Source organism: Mastomys coucha, unplaced genomic scaffold (assembly GCF_008632895.1).
Source record: "Mastomys coucha isolate ucsf_1 unplaced genomic scaffold, UCSF_Mcou_1 pScaffold6, whole genome shotgun sequence".
NCBI classification, from domain to species: domain Eukaryota; kingdom Metazoa; phylum Chordata; class Mammalia; order Rodentia; family Muridae; genus Mastomys; species Mastomys coucha.
Window position 1 is genome coordinate 115,179,893 of NW_022196912.1, and position 23,403 is coordinate 115,203,295.

Genomic DNA, 23,403 nt, shown 5'->3' on the forward strand with positions numbered 1-23,403 from the left:
ATACCTGGAGAGAAGTTATGCTAGATAAAATAAGCCAAGCATAAAAGACAAACACCAGAGGACCTCACCTATATGGGGAATTCAGAAAAAGATGAGCTTTAAAAGCACTGCAAAATTATATTTATCAGAGGCTAGATGTGGGGTTGTTTAGGATGGGGATATCATTGGTTTAAAGATACAAAGCTGCAGTTGGACAAGAGGAATGGGTCCCTTAATGTCTTGAGGTCTAATGAGGGCATGCTGATTGTAGTTGGTAACAATGTGTTTAAAACAATGTGTTTTAAAAATTGTGATTGTTCTCCCCACAAACATGGTAAGAAATACAAGTTAACCGGTTGAATTTAGCCATGGCATAGCGTACACACCACACTGTGTACCATAATTACATACAATTTTATTCATGAGTTAAATAAAATGAATGTTAAATATTATCAGTCACTAAGAGAACACAAATCAAAATTATAAGATTTCATCTTGGTTCTTTTTTGTTTTTGGTTTTTTGAGACAGGGTTTCTCTGTGTAGCTCTGGCTGTCCTGGAACTCACTCTGTAGACCAGGCCCACAGAAATTCCAAACTCAGAAATCTGCCTGCCTCTGCCTCCCAAGTGCTCGGATTAAAGGCGTGCACCACCACCGCCCAGCAAGATTTCATCTTGTATCTATCAGAATGGCCTCCATGAAGAAAACAACAGCACATGGTGACAAAGATATACAAGAAACACTGCTGGTGGGAACATAAATTAATTGCAGTCGTTATGGAAATTTGTACAGAGGTTCTTAAAACAAAACAAAAAAACAAAACCAAAAAATAGAACCACCACATGATGGGAGTTTTAATACCTCTAAATAAACATTTGAAAGACTTTAAGTCAATATATCACAGATACTTGCAAGTCTACCTTCACTATACTATTTAATAGCTAAGATAAGGAGCCAGGCCCAGAAGCACATCACCAGGTGGGTGGATAGTGCAAATATGGTATATATACTTAAGGAGTTTTATTCAGTTGTAAAGAATAAAATGTCATTTGCAAGAAAATGGATGGACTAGAAACCATCATTAGGCCAGACAGACACAATTGTTTCTTTTTATAGGGAGACATAAATAGGACATGAATATAGAATAGGCTCTCTTTATCAATTGGGTAAGAAGAATTTGGTTTTCTTTTCTTTTTTGAAACAGGGTTTCTCTGTATAACCCTGGCTGGCCTTGAACTTAGATCTGCCTGCCTCTGCCTCTGCCTCCTGAGCATGTGCTACCACGCCCAGCAAGTTTGCTCTTCTTGTAGTTGTCAGCTCTACTGACATCCTTCCTCTTGCTCAGGCCAAAACTTGAGTCATCCTTGGCTCCCTCTCTGCCTTCCACCCCGTGTCTAGTGTCTGCAGACTGTGCTGTTCCTGCCTTCAGGATCTGCTGAGCCTAGCTTGCCTCTCTCTCACGCCCCACATCTCTCAACTAGGCATCTCCCCCCTTTGTCCTAGTTTATCCTTAGCACAGGGGCTACTATGCTCTGGATAAGTGCATCCCGATGACAGATATCTTGATTGGTTTTTTAGATTTATTTATTTATTATATATAAGTACACTGTGGCTGTCTTCAGACACTCCAGAAGAGGGTCAGATCTTGTTACATCCACCATCTGGTTGCTGGGATTTGAACTTAGGACCTTTGGAAGAGCAGTCAGTGCTCTTACCCACTGAGCCATCTCTCTTTAAAGATCTTAAAGGGGGAAGCAACAGTTAGGTAATGGAGAAGAAGAAAGATAAACTATGTGTTTTCTTTCATAGGCAGAATCTAGCCTTAACATGTAGTAACAAAAGCAGGACTACTTGAACCATGGCAGGGGGTGGGGTGGGGGTGGGAGAGGGAGAAAAGGCAACAATGGAGAGTGAACAATGTACAACCATGTATTTATATTTAAATATAATCATAAAACCCACTATTTTGTATGCTGAATGAAAACTTATTAAAACACTGTACTTTTTCTCTATGTTCATAATTACCTGACATATTTTCTCCCAAATTTCATCGCATCCAGCTTTTTCTTGAAAGCTAAGGGCCAAGTCATAATTTTCTGCTTCAGACCACACAATCAGAGTGTCCTTTGAATAAAAAAAAAAAAGTCTGAATGACTACATGTGTTACCACAAACCCTTCAAGGTATATAGCAAATGAATAAAGTAACAGGCAATAGAAATTCAGGACACCATTTTTTACATTTCCAACACTTCTACTGGTAATTATCAATGCTGTTTTACAATTCATTCTGTCAATTCTACACAAGTGAAACAATGTTTTAAAAATAAGTTTGGCCAATATATGAAAAACACTGTAAATAAAATGTATACATACTACTTACATACTAAAAAACAAACAAACAACTTCCCCTAAACCATTCTTCCAAGACCATCTTCATGCATCACATTGCTATTGTTTGTGTGCAACACCTATGGAGTCCAGAAGTTCAGTCCCCTGAAGCTGGGGTTATAGATGGCTGCCATGTGGGTGATAGGAATCAAATCCAGGTCCTTTACAAGAGCAGCCTATGCTTTTAACTGCTGAGCCATCATCTTTCCAGCCCCCAGTGTATTTTATAGTCTCATTGTTTCTGTACCTAGTTCAGAATTTTGTATTCTAAAAAAAGGGGGTGGGGTGGGGTGGGTGGGCTCATAACCAGGCTAACATCAAAGTAAAAAGGAGTCTCGACGCAAAGGTCCAGGGAACCTGTGTGCCCACAACAAGGTCAGAAATGAATAATTAGCATTGTAAACAGGAGAAACTTTCAGAGGAACGAACTCCTTTCACTATGAGGCTTGAGTGGTTCTAGCTGCTAGGCTCGACCTGAAGGAGCAATAAATTGTGGGTTCTTAAGGATGTATACATCAGATGGCAACTGAATAGTTTCTGGAGCTGGAGATCCTAGATCTGCCTGTATCAGCAATAGCCTGGGCTCAGGGAAGTCCTATAATCTGGGCCAGCCTCTACCCAAAGGCTGAGTTCTCCCTAGGGATCCATGAAACCCTTCTCAACCCTAGAAGCCTCCAGTGGGTAATCTCTGCTTCTGGTATGCAGTTGCCCCAACCTGCTGAAGGGAGGCATTTGTAAGTCTCACTAAGTCCACAGTCCTTTTCAACATCCCCATATCCCCCTCATGTAGCTCAGGAACATTCCTGCCAAGTTTCTAGTCTAAAAGTGGGATTGAGGATAGTAGGTCTCAGTGGTTCCTGTCCCTGAATTCTCTACAGCACCTACCTGCTCTTCCCAACATCTTGAATTGTAAAAATTTATGTTCTTGATGCCAATGGCTTTGTGGAACACTATTTGTATATGCAAAATACTTCAAAATAATACCTATATGTTCTATATGAAGAATTTACCTTTTTGTTAGAAGGAAATGAGAAAGAGTACAGATTCAAACTGAAGCTATTTTCAAAATTTTTTAACAGCTCTCCTCTAAGGTCCTACTGAGTTGGCAACAGACTCCTCTATAAAACACTGTTCTAGAGGACATGCTAACATTCTGTCTGCAGAATCATCTATGACAGCACAGAGGAGAACGCCAACCTCATGGCTGTGTTAGTGGTTGATTGTTACACCAATGGTCACCACATGGCTGTGTTGGTGTTTGACTGTTACACAATGGTCCCCACATGGCGGTGTTGGTGGCTGAGTGTTACACCAATAGTCACTCTTTCCTCAGGTAAAACGAAGACACTGTTACTTTCATTATAAAGAACCATGCGTTGCTAGAATGTCTGGAATGTGAACTCAGTTTAATACAGCCTTTTTCTTCTTTCTTTAAAATGTGGCTAAGAACTGGGGAGAGGGGCTAAATGAGTAAAGGCGCTTAGTTGCAAGTATGACAATGCCCCCAAAGCCTAAGGCAGAAAGAATAGACTGACGCCTGAGGTTGTCCCTTAATGTCTACATGTGCTGGTACCCATACTCTCACACAAAGTAAATCAAGTAAATTCAAAGAATGGGGGATGCCCCCAAAATAGTAACCTAAAAAGGGCCTGAAGAAATGGCTCAGTGACTAAGAGCAATTATTGCTCCACCATGAGGACACCATCAGGCATCTCACAAACACCTGCAAATCCAAGAGATCCAAAACTACTTTCTAGCTCTGCAGGTACCTGAATACACGCACGCACACATGCATGCATGCAGATCTACAGAAAATAGTGGTTGGTGATTCAGTCAAGTGAGCACATGCTTGTCAGCCTGCAAGAGGCATAGTTCTTTTATCAGAAGAAAAGAAATGAAAATACAAAATAAACCAAGGCTACAGAGATAGCTCAGTGGTTAAGAGTATTTGCTGCTCTTGCAGAGAATCTGAGTTCAGTTCCTAGCATCCACATGGCAGCTTACAACTAACCCAAAGGGGAGCTAATACCCTCTTCTGACTGATAACCGATTCCTGAGGGCACCAGTCATGCTACATGTGATATATATATATATATATGCGTGCAGGTAAAATACCCATATACATAAAACAAAACAACAAAAAACAAACAACATCTTTTAGCCATTAACAGACTGGTAAAATCTGTGCATGCAAAAAGGTTCAGTATATAATGATGGCTGCCATCAAACTTGACACCCAAGTCTAATACCCACAATAGAGAATCAGCTTCCTCAAGTTGTGTTCTAACCTCCACAGGTAAAAGACAGGCAGACACACACATATTTTTGAACAGTAACACTGGCAAAATGTTATATAACCTATTCATATTTTACTGTATGTAAGGAATCCAATGATAAACCTATTCACCAGATTGAAAAGATAACACACAAAACACAACAGCATAACTTTTTTTTTTTACCTGTTGTTTCTGGTATGCAGTATTAGGATTTATTTTGGACTCGAGAAGAAGAGAACCTATAAAACAGGAAAAATTTGTTATTGCAAAACAGAAAATTAGATTTCCTTATATGTACTTATGCCTATTTTCTCAGTCAGTTTCATGTAAACCTTAAGTTAAGGAACACATTTTTAAGAATTCTCAACTGACAAATACCGAATGGCTGGGAAGCACCTAAAGAAATGTTCAATATCCTTAGTCATCAGGGAAATGCAAATCAAAACAACCCTGAGATTCCACCTCACATCAGTCAGAATGGTTAGCATAAAAAACTCAGGTGACAGCAGATGCTGGAGAGGTTGTGGAGAAAGAGGAACACTTTCACTGCTGGTGGAACTGCAAGCTGGTACAACCATTCTGAAAATCAGTTTGCCGGTTCCTATGGAAAATGGACATAGTACTACCAGAGGACCCAGCTATACCACTCCTGGGCATATACCCAGAAGATGCTCCAACATGCAATAAAGACACATGCTCCTCTATGTTCACAACAGCCTTATTTATAATAGGCAGAAACTGGAAACAACCCAGATGTCCCTCAACAGAGGAATGGATACAGAAAATGTGGTATATCTACACAACGGAGTAATACTCAGCTATTAAAAACAATGAATTTATGAAAATCTTGGGGAAATGGATGGATCTGGAGAACATTATCCTGAGTGAGGTAACCCAATCACAAAAACACACATGGTATGCACTCTCTGATAAGTGGATATTAGCCCAGGAGATCGGAATACACAAAGTACAATACACAAACCACAAGAAACTCAAGAAGGAAGACAAAGTGTGGATATTTTGTTCCTTCTTAAAAGGGGGAACAAAATACCCATGGAAGGAGTTGCAGAGATAAAAACTATGGAGCAGAGACTGAAGGAAGGACAATCCAGAGACTGCTCCACCTGGGAATCCTTCCCATATTCAATCATCAAATCTAGACACTATTGGGGATGCCAGCAAGTGCTGGCTGACAGGAGCCTGATATCGCTGTCTTCTGAGAAGTTCTCCCAGTGCCCTACTAATACAGATGTGGAGGTTCACAGCCATCCATTGGACTGAGCCCTGGGTCCCCAATGAGGGAGCTAAAGAAAGGACCCAAGAAGCTGGAGGGTTTGCAGCCCCTTAGGACAAACAACAATATGAACTAACTAGTATCCTCAGAGCTCCCAGGGACTAAACCACCAACCAAAGAGTACACATAGTGGGACTCATGGCTCCAGCAGCATATGTAGCAGAGGATGGCCTAGTCGGTCATCAGTGGGAGGAGAGGCCCTTGGCCCGTGAAGGTTCTATGCCCCAGTGTAGGGGAATGCCAGGGCAAGGAAGTGGGGGAGGGTAGGTTGGTGAGCAGGGGGAAGGGGAGAGGGAACAGGGTTTTTGTTTTGTTTTTGTTTTATTTTTTCTTTGTTTCAGAGGGGAAACTGGGAAAGGAGGGATCATATGACATGTAAATAAAGAAAATATCTTAAAAAAAAAAAACAAATTTTTAAGAAATGTAATTTGGGGCTGGTCACATGATGGCTCAGCAGGTAAAAGTATTCTCTGCAAGAGCCTGCTGCCTTGATTTTGATCCCAAAAACCACTATGGAACTAACCATTTCTGAAAGCTATCTCTACATGCCTACCTTGGCACAGAGATATTTTCACATACACAAACAAAACAATGAATGCAATAAAGAAATTTAAATACAGTAAATTATAGCTCAAGAAAGCTGCCTTTTTGGGAGTTTTGGTGGGCCTACAGGTAAATTCAAGTCCAAAGCATATATATGCCTCCTAGCCAAATTTACTTTTGTCTTCTTTGTTTCTGTTTTTTGTTTTTGTTTTTACAAGACAGACGTGATAATATGAAGCATGAAGACTGGGAAGCAATAAAAACCTAACAATTTGGCCAGGGTAGTGGTGTTTACCTTTAATCCCAGCACACGGAGAGTGGAGGTCAGAGGCCAGAATGAGTTCCAAGACAGCCAGGGATACTCACAAAAATCTTGTCTAGACATCCCCTGCCCCTCAACTAATCTAACAATTTATAGAAGAGTATAAGACAGCAAGCCAGAAGTATGAAGTTAGATATTAATTTCAAAAATTATACTAATTATATTTACACAACATAGTAATATTTCAATAAATAACATGTACTGATCTTAAGCAGTCTAACAGATTTCTATACCATTATTTTGTTTGGAGCTTCCAAAATCCTCAGATAACCTGGGGTTAATAATGTCTGATATGCTGTATGACTTACAAAGTATTTTCAATACAGTGTGAGCAGTGTCAAGACAAGAAATGGGGTTTTGTGGTTGAAAGAATTCACATCAAACATAAGTAATTACATGAGTAAAAGTCAAAATATGAAGGAGAGAACAGTTTATAGATCATCTTCAGAAGCCTTGATTTTCTATTTCCCATCCTTCCTGGGTTTTTTGTTGTGTTTTCACTATGTAACAGACATCAAGAGAATCGAGGTTGATTCTCCAACCTCGGTCTGTTGAATGGCTCAGTATGCTCACCCACCATGTCTACCTTCTCCACTCTGCATATTTTAAGAATGAAATTCTAGCTGGGCAGTGGTGGCCTTTAATCCCAGCACTTGGGAGGCAGAGGCAGGCAGATTTCTGAGTTCCGAGGCCAGCCTGGTCTACAGAGTGAGTTCTAGGACAGCCAGGGCTACACAGAGAAACCCTGTCTCGAAAAACAAAAACAAACAAAAAGAATGAACTACATATATCATCCAGTTCTAGTTTATCTGAAGACAGACTATCTAAACAAGTTTTGGACTGATAAACAGTTTTTCTCTGCAGCTGTTTCCTCCCTTCTCATATCACACTTTACAGCTCTTCATGCACTCCAAAAGCTGACAAAGAGCCAGTGCTTACTACTTCCAAATTCACTTTGGCCTTATCCTAAATGCACTTCATAAGTGTCTGCTCAGAACAGTGCTAAGGGACCACTCTAAAAGACTCCATCTTAAGTTCATATCCTCTAAGAACATTTTTTTTGTTTACCCACATCCACCAAATCCCATTTAAGCCTTCTTTCCTTTTTGCCTCTTCCTAACTTCCTGTTTACTGAGGTTCAGGCAAGAATTACTACACTTTAGGGAGAGAAAAGGTTTTCATTACCTTCCTTTCCCCCAACTTTTATCAAATTAATCGTTTAACTCTATTCACAATTTTCAGATTTTTGTTTTACTGATTAAGACCTATGCTAATGATCCATCACAAGAAAAATGCAGGCAAATTAGCAGAATGTTTAGAACTTCTGAAAATGGTAGTGTCAGTGAGAAAGGACACAGCATAGTGGTACACTACATTCTTAGCATGTACAAGGGCAAGTTCAATCCCTAGTACTGTGGAAATAAATACACCTTGCCCTATGTCAACTACTTTTGTATTTTTTGAATTTGTTTACTAGAACAAAAATTGCATTCTATTACTTTCCACTAAAATGATATTCAGGCCATGCACTTAAAGGCTAAACTTATCTTTTAAAGGATTAGTGAGGATATATATGTAATTACATTTAAAATGATTTCTATGGGAAAACACGGGGCTAGAGAGAAGGCTTGCCACATTAGGATTGTATGGCTCATTCAGAGAACCAGAGTTCAAATCCTAGCACCCACCTCAGCCAGCTTACAGCCATCGCCATCCTCAGGACTCTGCCTGCACCTAGATTCATGTCCATATACTACCCCACTTAGATATATTAAAAATAAATCTAAAAAAAAAATCCAGCTCAACAAAACCCATTAAGAATTACAACTTCTCTCTCTCTCTCCTCTCTTTCTGTGCCACTACCCCTACTCCCTCAAAATTAAACCTCTTACACATTAAAAAAAAAAAAAGAATTACAACTTGAACCCTCAAAAGCAATCCACCTACATGTTGGGAGCTAGAAGTCAGCCAGGGCTACATAGCAAGACCATCTGAAAACAAAACAAAACAAAAACCAATCTAACTCTAGAAAAATCACAAGAATTAAAACAAAACAACAAAACAATGAAAAAACCAAAAATCCAAACAAAAAACCCAAACCAAACAAACAAACACAACCAACTCAGTCTTGTTCTTTTTTAAAAATAAAGTTTATTTTAAGGGCCAGGGATATGGCTCATTTGCCTATCATGTGAGGCTCTTAGGTTCAATCCTCAGCACACAGAAGATACATTACATCTAAAGGCAGAGAGCTGAACTAAGAAAAATGTTCTTTCTAAAATTACATTGTGGTAATGGCTACAAGCTTGGGGTGCCCTGAAAATTAAACTGTGGCTTTACTGCATACTATGCATTGTTAATTAAGCATGTAGAAGTTGCTTTAAAAAATTAAAGTGGAAGCTAGAGAGCAGTTAAGGAGCCAGGTTCAATTCCGGCACCTACATCATGGCTCACAACTACCTTCAACTCTAGGGGATATGACTTCTTCTGATCTCCAAGCACATGGTCCTTTTTTTTTTTTAATGCTTTATTTATTTATTATATGTAAGTACACTGCAGCTGTTCTCAGACACCCCTGAAGAGGGCATCAGATCTCATTACAGATGGATGGCTGATTTGAACTCAGGACCTTTGGAAGAGCAGTCAGTGATCTTAACTGCTGAGCCATCTCTCCAGCCCACAAGCCCATGGGCTTGACATATATTCATAAAATAATTTTAAAAAATTCACACATCCCAAAGGTGAAAGGTTATCAGTGATCTATCAAGAGAGAACTGCCAAACTTTACAGGAATGTTATGTCATGAAGTAGATTTCCTACACAGTGGGAAAGATGTCCAGAAGGTCACTGTCTATTCTCAGAGACTATAGATGAACATTAATGGAAAAACAAAGCCACTGAAATTTGTTCTTCTTGTAAAAGGCGAGTCCCTTTCCCCTGGAGTAAGGGATTTTAAATAAATCATATGGTGTGACTGCTAAGCAAACTTCATCAAAAAGTAAACTTAAGTTACAGCAGGACCTGTATTTTCACTCAAGAAAGGCCTAAGAATGTCCTAGATAATATCTCTAATATCTGTGTTAATACTGTCAACTGTTATTGTTAAGGGTATTAAAGAAGTTGTCAAGTTGGTGTTTATCATCCAAATATCAAAGGCCTGTACAAATATCAAAGGCCTTGATAAAAATGGGATGCTCCAAGTGTTAAAAGGAAAACAAATTCATATACTTTAACAAACATGATAATGTCTAAAAGCAGACCTACTGTGAATTTGTGGCCTGTCTATGCTACAAAGTAAACACCTGCTTTAAAACCAAAAAAGGTGTGTGGTCTTTGATTGGTACTGTTTTAGAAAAGTATGAATCACTGAAGTATCAAATTCTGTAGAATAACTGGTTCACTTCTTGAGTTAGGGTTCTCATTATGGTGAGTCGGTTGGCTTTGAAATCATGTGTAGTAAGCCATCCTCAAATTCCTGATTCTCCTGCCTCCCAAACACTGGGATTTCTTTCAATTGTGAGTCACCATACTTGGCTTATGAAAAGAAAATAAGTACTCTTATCTGCTATTCTGTGGACGCTATTCTGATTTTTAGTACATTGTTTCATGTAAGTAGTTTCTTCACCAAATGCCTAAATGTTCATGGTTATCTATCATAGATATACCCATCCATCTACCTATGTATCTTTTATTTAAAAGCCAGGGTTCAGAAGTTGGCTCAGGAAGGCACTTACTTGCATGCAATCATGAAAAACTGAATTCCCAGCCCCCATGTAAGAAACCTGACATAGTAGCACACTCTTGTAATCCCAACATTGTGAGAGTGAAGACCCGAATCCCTGGGATTTGCCTACTAGAAGCCAGCCACCTTGGCCTAATCTATAACCTCAGGCAGAAGAAGAAAACATGTTCAAAAAACACCGGCACTTGAATGTTTGAAAAAACTAGTCCTAGCTATTACTTAATTTGTATATTGAAGATTAGAAATAAACATGAAATTGAAGAAAGGATAGAAGGTATTGTTCTGTGGTAGTATTTGCTTATCATATACAAGTCCCCAGCTGTGACAACCAGAACTGAAGGAGAGAAAAGTAAAAAAGACACACATCCATCCACCTTCCTTAGTAGCTGTTAAAATGAATGAAAGCACTTTAGCACACAAGACACTGCCAGCCTTCTAATCCTACAGCAATGATTTTCAGATATCAGGTCCTTTTGCATTTTCTTTCCAACTTTCTCAGTAATGTTACAGAATTAGGACAACAGAAAGGGAAAAAAATGACCAAAGTTAAAGCACTTCACTCTCGCTCCCAAAAGTCTGAGTAAAGTAATATTTAGAACAGTGATTCTCAAGCTGTACGTCAAGACCCTATTGGTAAACATCTATCTCCAAAAATGCTTACATTGTTATTCATAACAATAGCAAAAAATTACAGTTATGAAGTATTAAATAATTTTATAGTTGGAGATCACCACAACATGAGGAACTGTATTAAAGGCTTACAGAATTAGGAAGGTTGAGACACTGATTTAGAATGTTCTGGGTTATTTAAGAAAGGGAAAAAGACCTTTTCTGAAACCCCCTTCTCCCATATCCCTCGGCCTTATCTAAGAAACCACTTTAGAAGTCCAGCTCTGACCTCCAATAATCCCTGAGAAGTATATAGGTTGAAATGTGGGAAGTAGTTCTTCAATGTAGGAGTTAAGTAAGGTAACTAAAAAACAAATTACTATTTTATTCCTGTGTTTACAGCTTTTTAAATTTATTCCAGCCTACCTAATCACTTGTCTCTGCTATCTATTGATTCTTACTGAGTCAAGTTATGAACACTTGTTCAGTCTACTGAAAAAGCTCCAATTAGTTGGGCATAGTGACCCACACTTTTAATCCCAGTGTACACCTTTAGTCTGAGTACCAGTTAGGCAGAGGCAGGTGGATCTGTCTCAAAGGAAGAAAGGAAGAAAGGAGGGAGGGCGGGTAGGGTTCCAATTATATAGTGCTAATGTCAGCTACAGACCTGTAATTCTGTTATAATGCACAGGTGTGGATGCTGACATACATAGAGTTCAATTTTAGTTGAGAGACATTCACTACTCCAACAAAGGAAAATAAGTATGGTCCTGAAAATAAAGAGATGGTTCAGTGTTTAAAATAGTTGCCGCTCCTATAGAGGACTGGGATTCAGTTTCCAGCACCTATATGGCAGTGAACAACTATGGGTAACTCCAGTTCTAGGAGATCTGATACCTTCTTCTGGCTTCCACAGGCACCAGATATGCATGTGGTACATATAAACCCATGTAGGCAAGACCTCAAAACATAAAATAACAATAAATATGATCCTTAGCAGGAGGCAACATTAATGAAGTCAGCGAAGGTTCTCATGAAAAGCAACACAGGCTTCTGGCAAAAGCAACTTAACAGCAACCCAGTAAGCATTCAGAACAGGCCTTCCCCATTCCACCCCACGAGAAAACAGGCATGGTGGCACATGTCTTCAACCCAGTACTTGGGAGGCGGAGGCAGGTGCCTCTGTTTGAGTTCAAGGACAGCCTAGTTTATATAGCGAGTTCTAGAATAGGCAGATCCACATAATGAAAATCCCTGTCTCAAATCAAAAGATCAAGGGGCTGGTGAGATGGCTCAACAGGTAAGAGCACTGACTGCTCTTCCAAAGATCCTGAGTTCGGATCCCAGCAACCACATGGTGGCTCACAACCACCTGTAATGAGATCTGATGCCCTCTTCTGGTGTGTCTGAAGTCAGCTACAGTGTACTTACATATAATAATAAATGAATTTAAAAAAAAGAAAGATCAAAAGAAAAAACATCTAACCATTATTTTGTAGATAATCAAACCATTTTCAAGTGACTAAATATGTCTCAGTTTTAGTTTCTAATACATAAATGCACAAAACAATATAATTGTGTGAGATCCTCAAAAGAACAAAGGTATTCAAAGCAAAATCTTGAGAAATGCCACCAAAAGGGTACTGCATAGAGTGAAATATTGTGCTACTTTTAAGAGAGGTTTGTATAACCTCACACAGATAACCAAACTATACTAATATACCAATAACAGATAACTAACATGGTTCCTCCTATAAAATAAAATATGAAGCGTTTTCTTGTGATTTGTTGCTATAGCCACTCAGATGGGTTGCAGATGAGTGAGGGTTACTAGTTATTAAGGAACGTATCACAGAAAGTCTCAGAAAACTCAACTAATTGGCACACATACTTTAAAAAAAAAATCTTGGAATCTGATGCCTTCTTCAGGTGTGTGTGAAGATGGCTATAGTGTACTCATATACATAAAATTTAAAAATCTTTAAAAAACAAAACAAACAAACAAGCAAATTAACTATTTTCTTAAGGTCCAGCAAACTGCAAGCCTGACAATCTGAGTTAGATCCCTGGGGCTCACATAATGGAAGAACTGACTCTTGTAGGTTCCCAATCTCTTCCTGAGCATGAGCTGAGATAGTTTGGCTCTAGAGTTCATGGAGTTTTTGTTTGTTTGTTTGTTTTTCAAGACAGGGTTTCTCTGTATAGCCCTGGCTGTCCTGGAACTCACTCTGTAGACCAGGTGGGCCTTGAACTCAGAAACCCGGCCTGCCTCTGCCTCCCAAGTGCTAGGATTAAAGGCATGTGCCACTACTGCCTGGAGAGTTCATGGTTTTAACCATGGTGTTTCATGCTCTCTTCAGTGCTATTTTCCAAATTTTTGTTCAGTGTTTTTATAATACAGACTTGATAACAGAATTAAAGAAAATTTTAAGAAAAATCAAACCCAGGCTGATGACAACGGTCTACTTGGAGGCTGAGGCAGGAAGAGGGCAGATTCAAGGCCTATGTGAGCAAGTGAAAGAAACGCATCTCAAAATAGGAAGTCAAAAGAATGAGCTAGGGAAATGGCCCAGCAGTTAAGAACATCCACTGCCTCTATCAGTTCATTTCCAGCATACACACCCCAAGATTCACATCTACTTGTACGTCCAGCTCCAGGGGATATGAGTCCTATAGCACTAGAATTAACTTGCACATAACTAAAATCTTGAGCTCGGGGAAGACAAGCAAAAAAAAAGAAGGCTATTGTTGTAGCTCAATAATACAGTGCTTGTCTATGCTTTGTAAGCCCTAAGTTCAACTCCTGGTAACCTCAAAAAAGCTGGAACTGCAAACCAAACCAAACCAAACCAAACCAAACCAAACCAAACCAAACCAAACACCATGGCTTTGTCCCCACACCTAGATTTCATGCTGTTAAATGTAGAGGGGAAAAGCCTCATTGAAAAACTATTCAGCCGGGCGTGGTGGCGCACGCCTTTAATCCCAGCACTTGGGAGGCAGAGGCAGGTGGATTTCTGAGTTCGAGGCCAGCCTGGTCTACAGAGTGAGCTCCAGGACAGCCAGGGCTATACAGAGAAACCCTGTCTCGAAAAACCAAAAAAAAAAAAAAAAAAAAAAAAAAAAAAAAAAAAAAAAAAAGAAAAACTATTCAAAGATTCAAAACATTAAAACTTGTGGTTAGAAAACCAATGTTACGGGTATTCACTGTAAGTTATGTGAAGGGCCTATCCCAGTATCTAGTACACCACCAATACTTAATAACTTAGATTTTAAACTGACAATCATTTGCAACAGGAAATGGAGCTTTAACAACGGTGATCCAGCATCACATTACAAGCATAATACTTCTTGCTTAGTCAACAGTCCATGCAAACTGTCATCACTTCTAAACTTCTTGTGCATACATACTTAGCTTTATAAATACACTTCATATGGATCTCATATCCCTTCACAAAAGAAGGTGGGTTAGTATGAGAGTTCTTTGGCTAGGGATGGTGTAGTTCAGTAGAACACCTGCCTAACATGTACAGGGCACTAGCTTCAAACCCTGTGCTGAGGGTTGGGGTAAGCTGAAAACGTGAGAGTTGTAATTTTTCCAACTCTATCTTCATCATTAACCCAATTACATTCAAGTGGTACATGAATGTTGTGTTTTGGTCCTGGTCTTAGTTACAACATGAATACAGATAGCTCCGCCCCCTAACTTCACTCCACCCCACCATGACACAACTTTCCCAGAATATTGACATCACCAGTATCACAGCTTCACAAGCACTGAACAAAGCACCACCAAAGACCAGATGGTATGGTCCATGTCTACAAATCTAGCATACAGAAAAAGAGGGAAAAGGACCTAGATTGAGATCAGCCTGGGCTACATAGCAAAGACTCTGGCTTTAAAACAAACAGAAGCAGGAGCTCAAAGGTTAAGAGCACTAGTGCTCTTCTAGAGGACCCAGGTTGATAACCAGCACACACATGGTGGCTATCAATTGTCTGGAGCCCCAGGGCAAGGGGATCCAATGACCTTTTCTGGCCTATGTTTGCATGTGGCAGCACAAAAAAACCACGGAGGCAAAACATCCATACACAAAAAATTTTTTTTAGATTTGTTTATTTATTATATGTAAGTACACTGTAGCTGTCTTCAGACACACTAGAAGAGGGCTACAGATCTCATTACAGATTGTTGTGAGCCACCATGTGGTGGCTGGGATTTGAACTCAGGACCTCTGGAAGAGCAGTCAGTGCTCTTAACTGCCGAGCCATCTTTCCAGCCCCCCACAAAAACATTAAAAAGTGAGCAGGGCAGTGGTGGCACGCGCCTTTAATCCCAGCACTTGGGAGGCAGGGGCAGGCAGATTTCTGAGTTCGAGGCCAGCCTGGTCTACAGAGTGAGTTCCAGGACAGCCAGGGCTATACAGAGAAACCCTGTCTCGAAAAACCAAAAGAAAGAAAGAAAGAAAGAAAACCAAAAAACAAACAAAGAAAAACAAAATAAAGAAAAAAGAAAAAACAAACAAACAAAAAAACACACACATTAAAACACTGAGCCATCTCTCCAGTCCATTGTTTTGTTCTTCCCCTAGATCACTGGTTCTCAACCTGTGGGCCTTGACCCATGTGGGGGTCATATGCAGATAACCTGCATATCTGGTATAGACTATGATTTATAACTAACAAAATTAGTTATGAAGTAGCACCAAAATAATTTTATGGTGGTGGTGGGGGTCACAAGATGTAGGCTCCCTCTCCATGAGGAAAAACTATTAGAGCAGAAGCATTAGGAAGGTTAAGAACCACCGCCTCAGCAGGGCAGTGGTGGCACACATCTTTAATTCCAGCACTTCGGAGGCAGAGGCCAGCCTGGTCTACAGAGTGAGTTCCAGGACAGCCAAGGCTACACAGAGAAATCCTGTCTCGGGTGGGGGAAAAAAAAAAAAAAAAGAACCACCGCCTCTGATGATGATCCATATTTGGTTCCTAGCACCTACATCAGGTGGCTCACAATAGCCAGTAACTCCAGTTCCAGAGTATCCAACATCCTTTTCTAGCCTCCATGGACACCACACTCGGTTAATACAACCTTTTCTTCCCATAATTAAAAATAAAAACAAAAATTTAAAGGTACAGTATTTAGATCAGCTCCTATAACACTCAGATCCCATCAACTATTTCCATCACTGGCTGATGGCCCTCAAACTTGCATAAGTTATCACATTTAGTTATTAAGGTTTTGATTAATCTACTACTGTTAGTCTTCTACAAAGCTGTTGTACACAAATTTTAAAATGTATCTCTCTTCAAAGTACACTAGTGACATAGAGCTCTGGACTATGGGCAACTAAATATACACGCCAAATACATGTCCACTGTAGGTAAGATGTAATACAAATACTGACTTAGAAAAATAGCCATGAAAACATATGGATGCCCAATGCCTCTGCCTCCCTTATCAGAGCAGCCAAAAATGAAAACAAACCAACAAACCAAACCACAAAAACCAAAAGGAAAAACCTTTCCACCCAAAATGTGTCTTTTTAAATTGTAGAGCAGGTAGAGACAGACTACCCAGTCACACAATTCAAATCTCAGCAGTCAGTAAGCAGTGCTCTAATATGTTCCTATGTCTCCTTTTCTTTACGCCTCAACAGAATTCAATGTTTAACTTCTACACAAGTTCAGATGACAGTTATCTTGAAGTGTAAAAATACTTTACCAAAACTTAAAGTAGAGGGCTGGAGAGAAGGCTCAGCAGTTAAGAACATGACTGCTCTTCCAGAGGTTCCCCACAGCAACTACATGGTGGCTCACAACCATCTGTAATGGGATCTGATGCCCTCTTCTGGTGTGTCTGAAGAGACTAATGGTGTACTCATATACATAAAATAAATAAACAAATCTTTAAGAAAAAAAGAGAAATATTTAATAATTTAAAAAAACAAAAACAAAAACAACAACAAACCAACAAAACTTAAAGTAGGGCTGGTGAAAGGGCTGTTCTCCTGCCAAATTTAATGACCTGAGTTCAGCAGGGACCTATGCCATTAGGAGACCCTTCTGCCTTTCACACATGCAAGCACACACACTCATTACCCTCTCCTCATAAACAAATGTAATAATAATCTTACATAAAAACTAAATATAAGATTCCCATTTTTGGGGCTGGAGAGATGGCTCAGTGCTTAAGAGCACCAACTGCTCTTCCAGAGTTCCTGAGTTCAAATCCCAGCAACCACATGGTGGCTCACGACCATCTGTAATGGGATTTGATGCCCTCTTCTGGTGTGTCTGAACACAGCTACAGTGTACTTATATATCATAAATAAATAAATCTTAAAAAAAATAAAAAATTAAAATTAAAGTTCTCCATTTTTGAAGCTAGGTAGTCCAGATACTTAAGAGGCTGAGGTAGGAGATTCAGAGTCCAGGGAGATCAGGGAAGAAGGGGGAAAACATTTTTGGTGGGTGAAGTGAAAGTGGCTGACAAAAATTTCAACACAGGCGCTATGCCTTTAATCCCAGCACTTGGGAGGCAGAGGCAGATGGATTTCTGAGTTCGAGGCCAGCCTGGTCTACAGAGTGAGTTCCAAAACAGCCAGGGCTACACAGAGAAACCCTGTCTCAAAAAAAAGAAAAAAAAAAAAAATCAATACAAGCCAAGGAAGTCTCAAACTGAATCATTCTCCTCAGCTTCTTGAGTACTGGGATTACAGGGGTGCACCACCATGCCCACTCCAAACATCATTCCTGATACTGTCCAAGCAAACCCCAAGGTAAAGAACACTTGTATTGGTTTAGGAGAAGAGGCCATCTTTTTAAACTAAGGTATGAAACATTTAAGCTCAGTATAAAACATGTGCCTAATATGTGTAAGGAAGACATCCCTATATGGAGAAATTCCAATTTCTAACTTTTCTTCAATTCTAAAACTGGCAAGGTTGACATCCTTCAGCAAGTTAACAGGGAAATGAAGCACAACACTTTGCTGGAACACAGAGCTATCTTAAAACCTGAGAGAAACAAAGTATCTTATCTTCACTAAAAAAAGGGGGTATGCTTGGGGCTGGCGAGATGGCTTGGCAGTTAAGAGCACACACATCTTTCAACAGAGGACCTTAGTTCAATTCACAGCACCCACAAGGTGGGTCACAACCATCTGTAACTACAGTTCCAGAGGATCTGATGCCCTTCCCTCTTCTGGACTTCTCTGGCACCAAACATGCACATAGAACATATCCATCCAAAACACTCAGCATATAAAATAAAAAGAATAAATCTAATCTTAAAAAAGAAGGGGTGTCTTTCTCTAACATAATTCTGCCAGCAGACACCTATGGGATAAAAATCTAATCCAAGAAATAGTCTAACATCTTAGCAACACATTTCCTTTCCTCTAAAGTCAGGAAAGGTAGGCTACAAATCAGCCAAGGTAAACAGCTGTATGTATGTATGTATGTATGTATGTAAGTAAGTAACTATGGCCATAAATACTGACATTCACAAATTGCCTTATTTTTGAAAGCACATGATGGTTTGAATTAGAATATGCCCACGCCCCAAAACTTGCCTTTGAATACTTGAGTCCCCAGTTAGTGGAACTGTTTGAAAAAGATTAGAAGGTGTGGCCTTATTGGAGCAAGCTCTTAAATTTCAAAAGACACATCCGCCATTGTGTTCTCTGCCTCCTGCTTGTGGACCAACATGTGAACTCTCAAGCAGCTATTGGCTACTTGTCCTCACGTCTTCACTCTGCCATCACAGACTAACACTCTGGAACCATAAGCACAAGTAAGCCCTAAGTTATCTTGGTCATGGAGTTTTATCACAGCAATTTAGAAATAACTAAGACAGTCTGGGATGTCAAACAAGAAAATTAACACATCACAAAAGCTTACTCCATGGCTGGAGAAATGCTTAAGTTCACTGGCTGCTCTTCCAGAGGTCCTAAATTTAATTCCCAGCAACCACATAGTGGCTCAGAACCATCTATAATGGGGTCTGATGTCCTCTTCTGGTGTCCAGGTGTATATGTACACAGAGCACTGAATGAATGAATAATTAAGTAAATAAAAGCTTACTCCAGAGTGAGCAATAAGGCAGCTCAGCAGGGAAAGGCACTCAGCTCCAAGCTTAACCACCTGAGTTCTATTGCTAGAACCTGCTGTCCAATCTGATCTCTGATCTCTACATCTATACACCACTGTCAAGTCAGATGGACAGGACAAAACATTCCAGGGGTGGGGATGTACTGCACTTGCCTAGCATGTATAGCCCTGGGCTCAAACTACTGTATTTCAGAAAGTTAGAAATTAAGCGTCCTGTCAAGTCAGGTGGTGGTGCACACCTCTAGTCCCAACATCCAGGAGGCAGCCTCAGGTGGATATCAGCGTTAAAGGACAGCTTGCATTCCAAAATTTAATATATAGCCCTAGTACTTTGATTACACACATGTACCTCCAGACTGTTAAATTTTCAAATAATAATCAGAAAAACTCAGATTCGTGGAGAAAAGGGGGGAAATATTACCATACTCAATGTTTTTTGAAAGACTTTTTCCCCAGGGAGGAGGGGACACAATTACTAGAGGTCAAGACCATCCACAATAATTTTAAGTCTCCTTTTCTTCTTTTTGAGAAAGCGTCTCCCATGAAGTTTCAGCTAGCCTACAACTAGAGATACTTCTGCTTCAAGCTTCCCAAACATTCCATTTACAAGAAAGATTACAAATTTATGCCATTTAATTTTCTACTAGACAATAACCCATTTTATGGAAGAACCAAATACTTCCCATTTTGCCAGGCATAATGGCAGACACTTATATCCGTAGTCCCCGCCCTTGGGAGATAAAGGTGGGGGATAGGAATTCAAGACCAGTCTTGGCTACCCTGCTGCTCTTATAGTGGACTGGGGTTCAGTTTGCAGAGCTCCATGATAGCTCATGACAGTGTAACTCCAGGTCTAAGGGCCTTCTGACCTTCAACAGAACTAGGAATAAATGTGGCACACATACATACAAAACACCCCCCCACACAAAGTAAGTATAAACTTAAAAAAAAAAAAAGCCTACATTGTCCACAATGGAGAAAAAAAAAAAGAATTCTCAATTATATGTGACAAAATAGAGAGCAGCACAATACTGGGTGATTTAAACTAGTAGGAGACACCATAACTTTAAAAAGCCAGGTGGAATCCTAGCTAGATAAATATATAAATAGAACTATCTTACAGCTGAAAGTATGGCTGTAAGATACTTGGTGCTCACCCACAACTCATAAAAGCCCAGGGTTTGACCCCCCCCCCAACTACCACATAAAGCATGATGGTGCAACATAAGTACTCTCAACAACAACAAAAAAAAATGGATGCAGGATCAGAAACTGAAGGTCAACCTCACTATATTGCCAAAGTTCAAGAGACCAGTCTAAGATACATGAAAATTTGCCTAAAACAAAATTAAAGTCTGTAAAACTTAATTTTGTTTTCTTTGAAATAGTCCTTGAGGTCAAGAATAAAACAGCATGTAAAGAGACCAAAGCACTCTAAGTAGCTGTAAGTGCTTTAAGTTGTAGGCTAGATTCCTCACTAAAGTAACAGACCACCACCCCAGGCTGAACTTGTACTAACCTATACTTAGTACCTCAGACTCCCAATTACCTATAAAACATAGCTAATTATATTACCTAAATTTGAGAATTGTTTTAAGAATTATGTCTGTGAATATAAATGAATTGCTTAAAGAGGCCCTGGCACATAGGAGGTACTCAATAAACAATCTATTACTAATCTTATTTGGAATTTATCTATTAAGGAGGAAAAAAAGCTTTAGCAATAAAACTATAGATTTCTTCACAAGTATCCTACACCTTTTCTGAGTCCTTTTTTTCTTTGCTGTTTAGTGAAAATGTTTTACTATGTAATCCCAGAACTTGAGATTCTCCTACCTTGCTTCCTCAATGGTAGAATTAGGAGTAAGGTACCACACCCAGCTTAAATTCATTCTTCAGAATTAGCTTTCCACGAAACACAAATTTAAAGGGGTGATTCAGTAATTACGTTTAACTCTTTTCCCTCTTGGGTTAAAAAAATTTTTTTATCTGTTCTAATAAATTAGAACTTCAAATTCAAAATGGAAGAAAGAGGGCCATTTCCTAAGTGATAAAAATATAAAAGGGTATAAAAACACCAGACTTTTACAAAACCTTGTTAGAAGGAGAGATTCTCTGTGATACGACATTAAGTTGACATGTTTATCCTTTCAAAAGGTCTTTGTAAAACTGGCTGGCTGTGGTAGCTCACTGCAGTAATCCCAACACTTGAGGGGCTCAGGCAGGACTATAGCTTGGAGTTGCAGGCCTGCCATACCTAGATAATGGCTCCAAAACAAAACAAAACAAGTTGGATAAAGTAGTACACCTATAATCCCAGGCACTGGGAAGATAGGGACAACAGGGTCAGAATTTCCATATTTTGGGCTACACACAATGTTTGAATCCAGTCTGGTACTACAGGAGACTCTTTCCAAAAAAACCAAAAAGATCCTTGCAGCATAATCAAATAAAGCACACTGGTGGAAGTATGGTTTACATGTATTATTTCTGAAATTCAAAGACTTGATCTAAAGCTTACATCTAGTTAAATCTCACAATTACATTGGGTCTTAGAGGCAGTTCAGTGGTAGAGCACATGCCTAGCTAGCATGCTCAAGTCCCTGTCTGGATTCCATTCCCAGTTATCCCATCCTCACAATAAGCTGAACCCTGAAACCCACACTTCCACTTTACTGTAAGGAAAGTTTTCCACATGTACAAACATGCAGAGGTGGAGATTGCGTGACAGTCACAAATACATTCAACTTGTATATTAACAGCCAAATGAGAACCCAGCTCTGAAAATTACCTACTGTAATCAGAAAAATTTTTTCAGACTAAGTCTTACTATGTAACTGTAGCGGGTCTAGAACTCTATGTAGACCCAGGCTGGCCTCCAATTCACTGGAAACTGCCTACCTTTCACTTTAGAAAGTAACTTTTTATCAGTGGTAACTTATTTTGGGTATCTTTATAATTATACTCTAAATTACCCATTTCCAATTCAAATTAATGTATCTACAGTCTTCAATTACAGACAGGAAAATCTTGTTTTTTTGTGGAATGAGTTTAGTCCAAAAAAAGGGAAAAAAATTCTTTGAAATAAATTCGCAATATTTCAGACACGAAACAGCTGCAAATAGTTCTCAACTGTAAAACCGCAAATTAATGCAACAAGATAACTATATTTCTGCTCCAAAGAAACAATTTGAAAAGTTTTGACCAACGTGTATATTTTCTTCCATTAGTGAAATTCAGAGAATTCAACCAAGAAAAATGGCAAACCCTGAATATTTTAAAACATGAAACCGTTATTTCCAACAGCCTGATCTTTGGACACTGCAGACTGTTTCAATAGACCTGAGGTGAATGCAGCAGGACTTAGTCAAGTGGTGGCATACACCTTTAATCCCAACACTTGGGAGGGGCAGAGGCAGGCGGATTTCTGAGTTCAAGGCCAGCCTGGTCTACAGAGTGAGTTCCAGGACAGCCAGGGCTATACAGAGAAACCCCGTCTCGAAAAACCAAACAAACAAAAACTTCTTCCCACCAGCCAACTGAAAGGACCATACGCTTAAACAACCAGAAAAGCATGCAATAAAATGTTCCAAAGATTCACGAGTTCCCACAGTAGCCCTACATAGTCTTTCTTTCTTAGCCAGGTGTGGCGGTACTTTAATCCCAGCACTGGAGAGACAGAGGAAGGCAAATCTCTGAGTTTGAAGCCAGCCTGGTCTACAGATCGAACTCCAGGAATAGTCGGGCTACAAACAGAAACCCTGTCTCAAAATACAAAACAACAATCACAACAACAATCTCCCTTCCTTATGAAAAAGACAACTAACCCCGGTCAAGACATCTATGCCCTCGCAAGCAGCATTTTCTCTGCCTAGTGGAGTTGCCAGATTAATAGACCAGTATTGCCAACCCTAAGATATGAAAGATATGGTGGAAAACGTTTAAAATAACAACACCAGAAACCCCACCAGAACAGAACTTTCTCAAAGTGTGCAACAACTAGGAACTTTCATGAGCGCCCACCACGGTTTTACGTCTGCTTTACAGATTGGTGAACTTAGGGCAGGTCGTCTTCGTTAAAGGCCTTTCTCAAGGTCACGATAGTGCAAAAACCACGCGGGCAGAGGATCCCGGGTCT

At 39.6% G+C, this 23,403-nt stretch overlaps 1 protein-coding gene across 3 annotated transcripts in view; it reads right to left on the bottom strand.

The window, feature by feature from the left end:
• The window catches only part of Ppp4r3a (protein phosphatase 4 regulatory subunit 3A), a 50,641-nt gene that overhangs the window by 26,087 nt on the left and 1,151 nt on the right, over window positions 1-23,403 (bottom strand). For 2 of the 3 annotated variants that reach the window (XM_031357861.1, XM_031357860.1), the window contains exons 2-3: window positions 4,828-4,883; window positions 2,005-2,103 (exon numbers count right to left, since the gene is read on the bottom strand). In XM_031357861.1, coding sequence (XP_031213721.1) covers window positions 2,005-2,103; window positions 4,828-4,883 — 155 coding nt within the window. Of the gene's footprint in view, window positions 1-2,004; window positions 2,104-3,378; window positions 3,510-4,827; window positions 4,884-23,403 lie in introns of those variants that run through there. The other variant, XM_031357862.1, reaches the window with a different exon arrangement.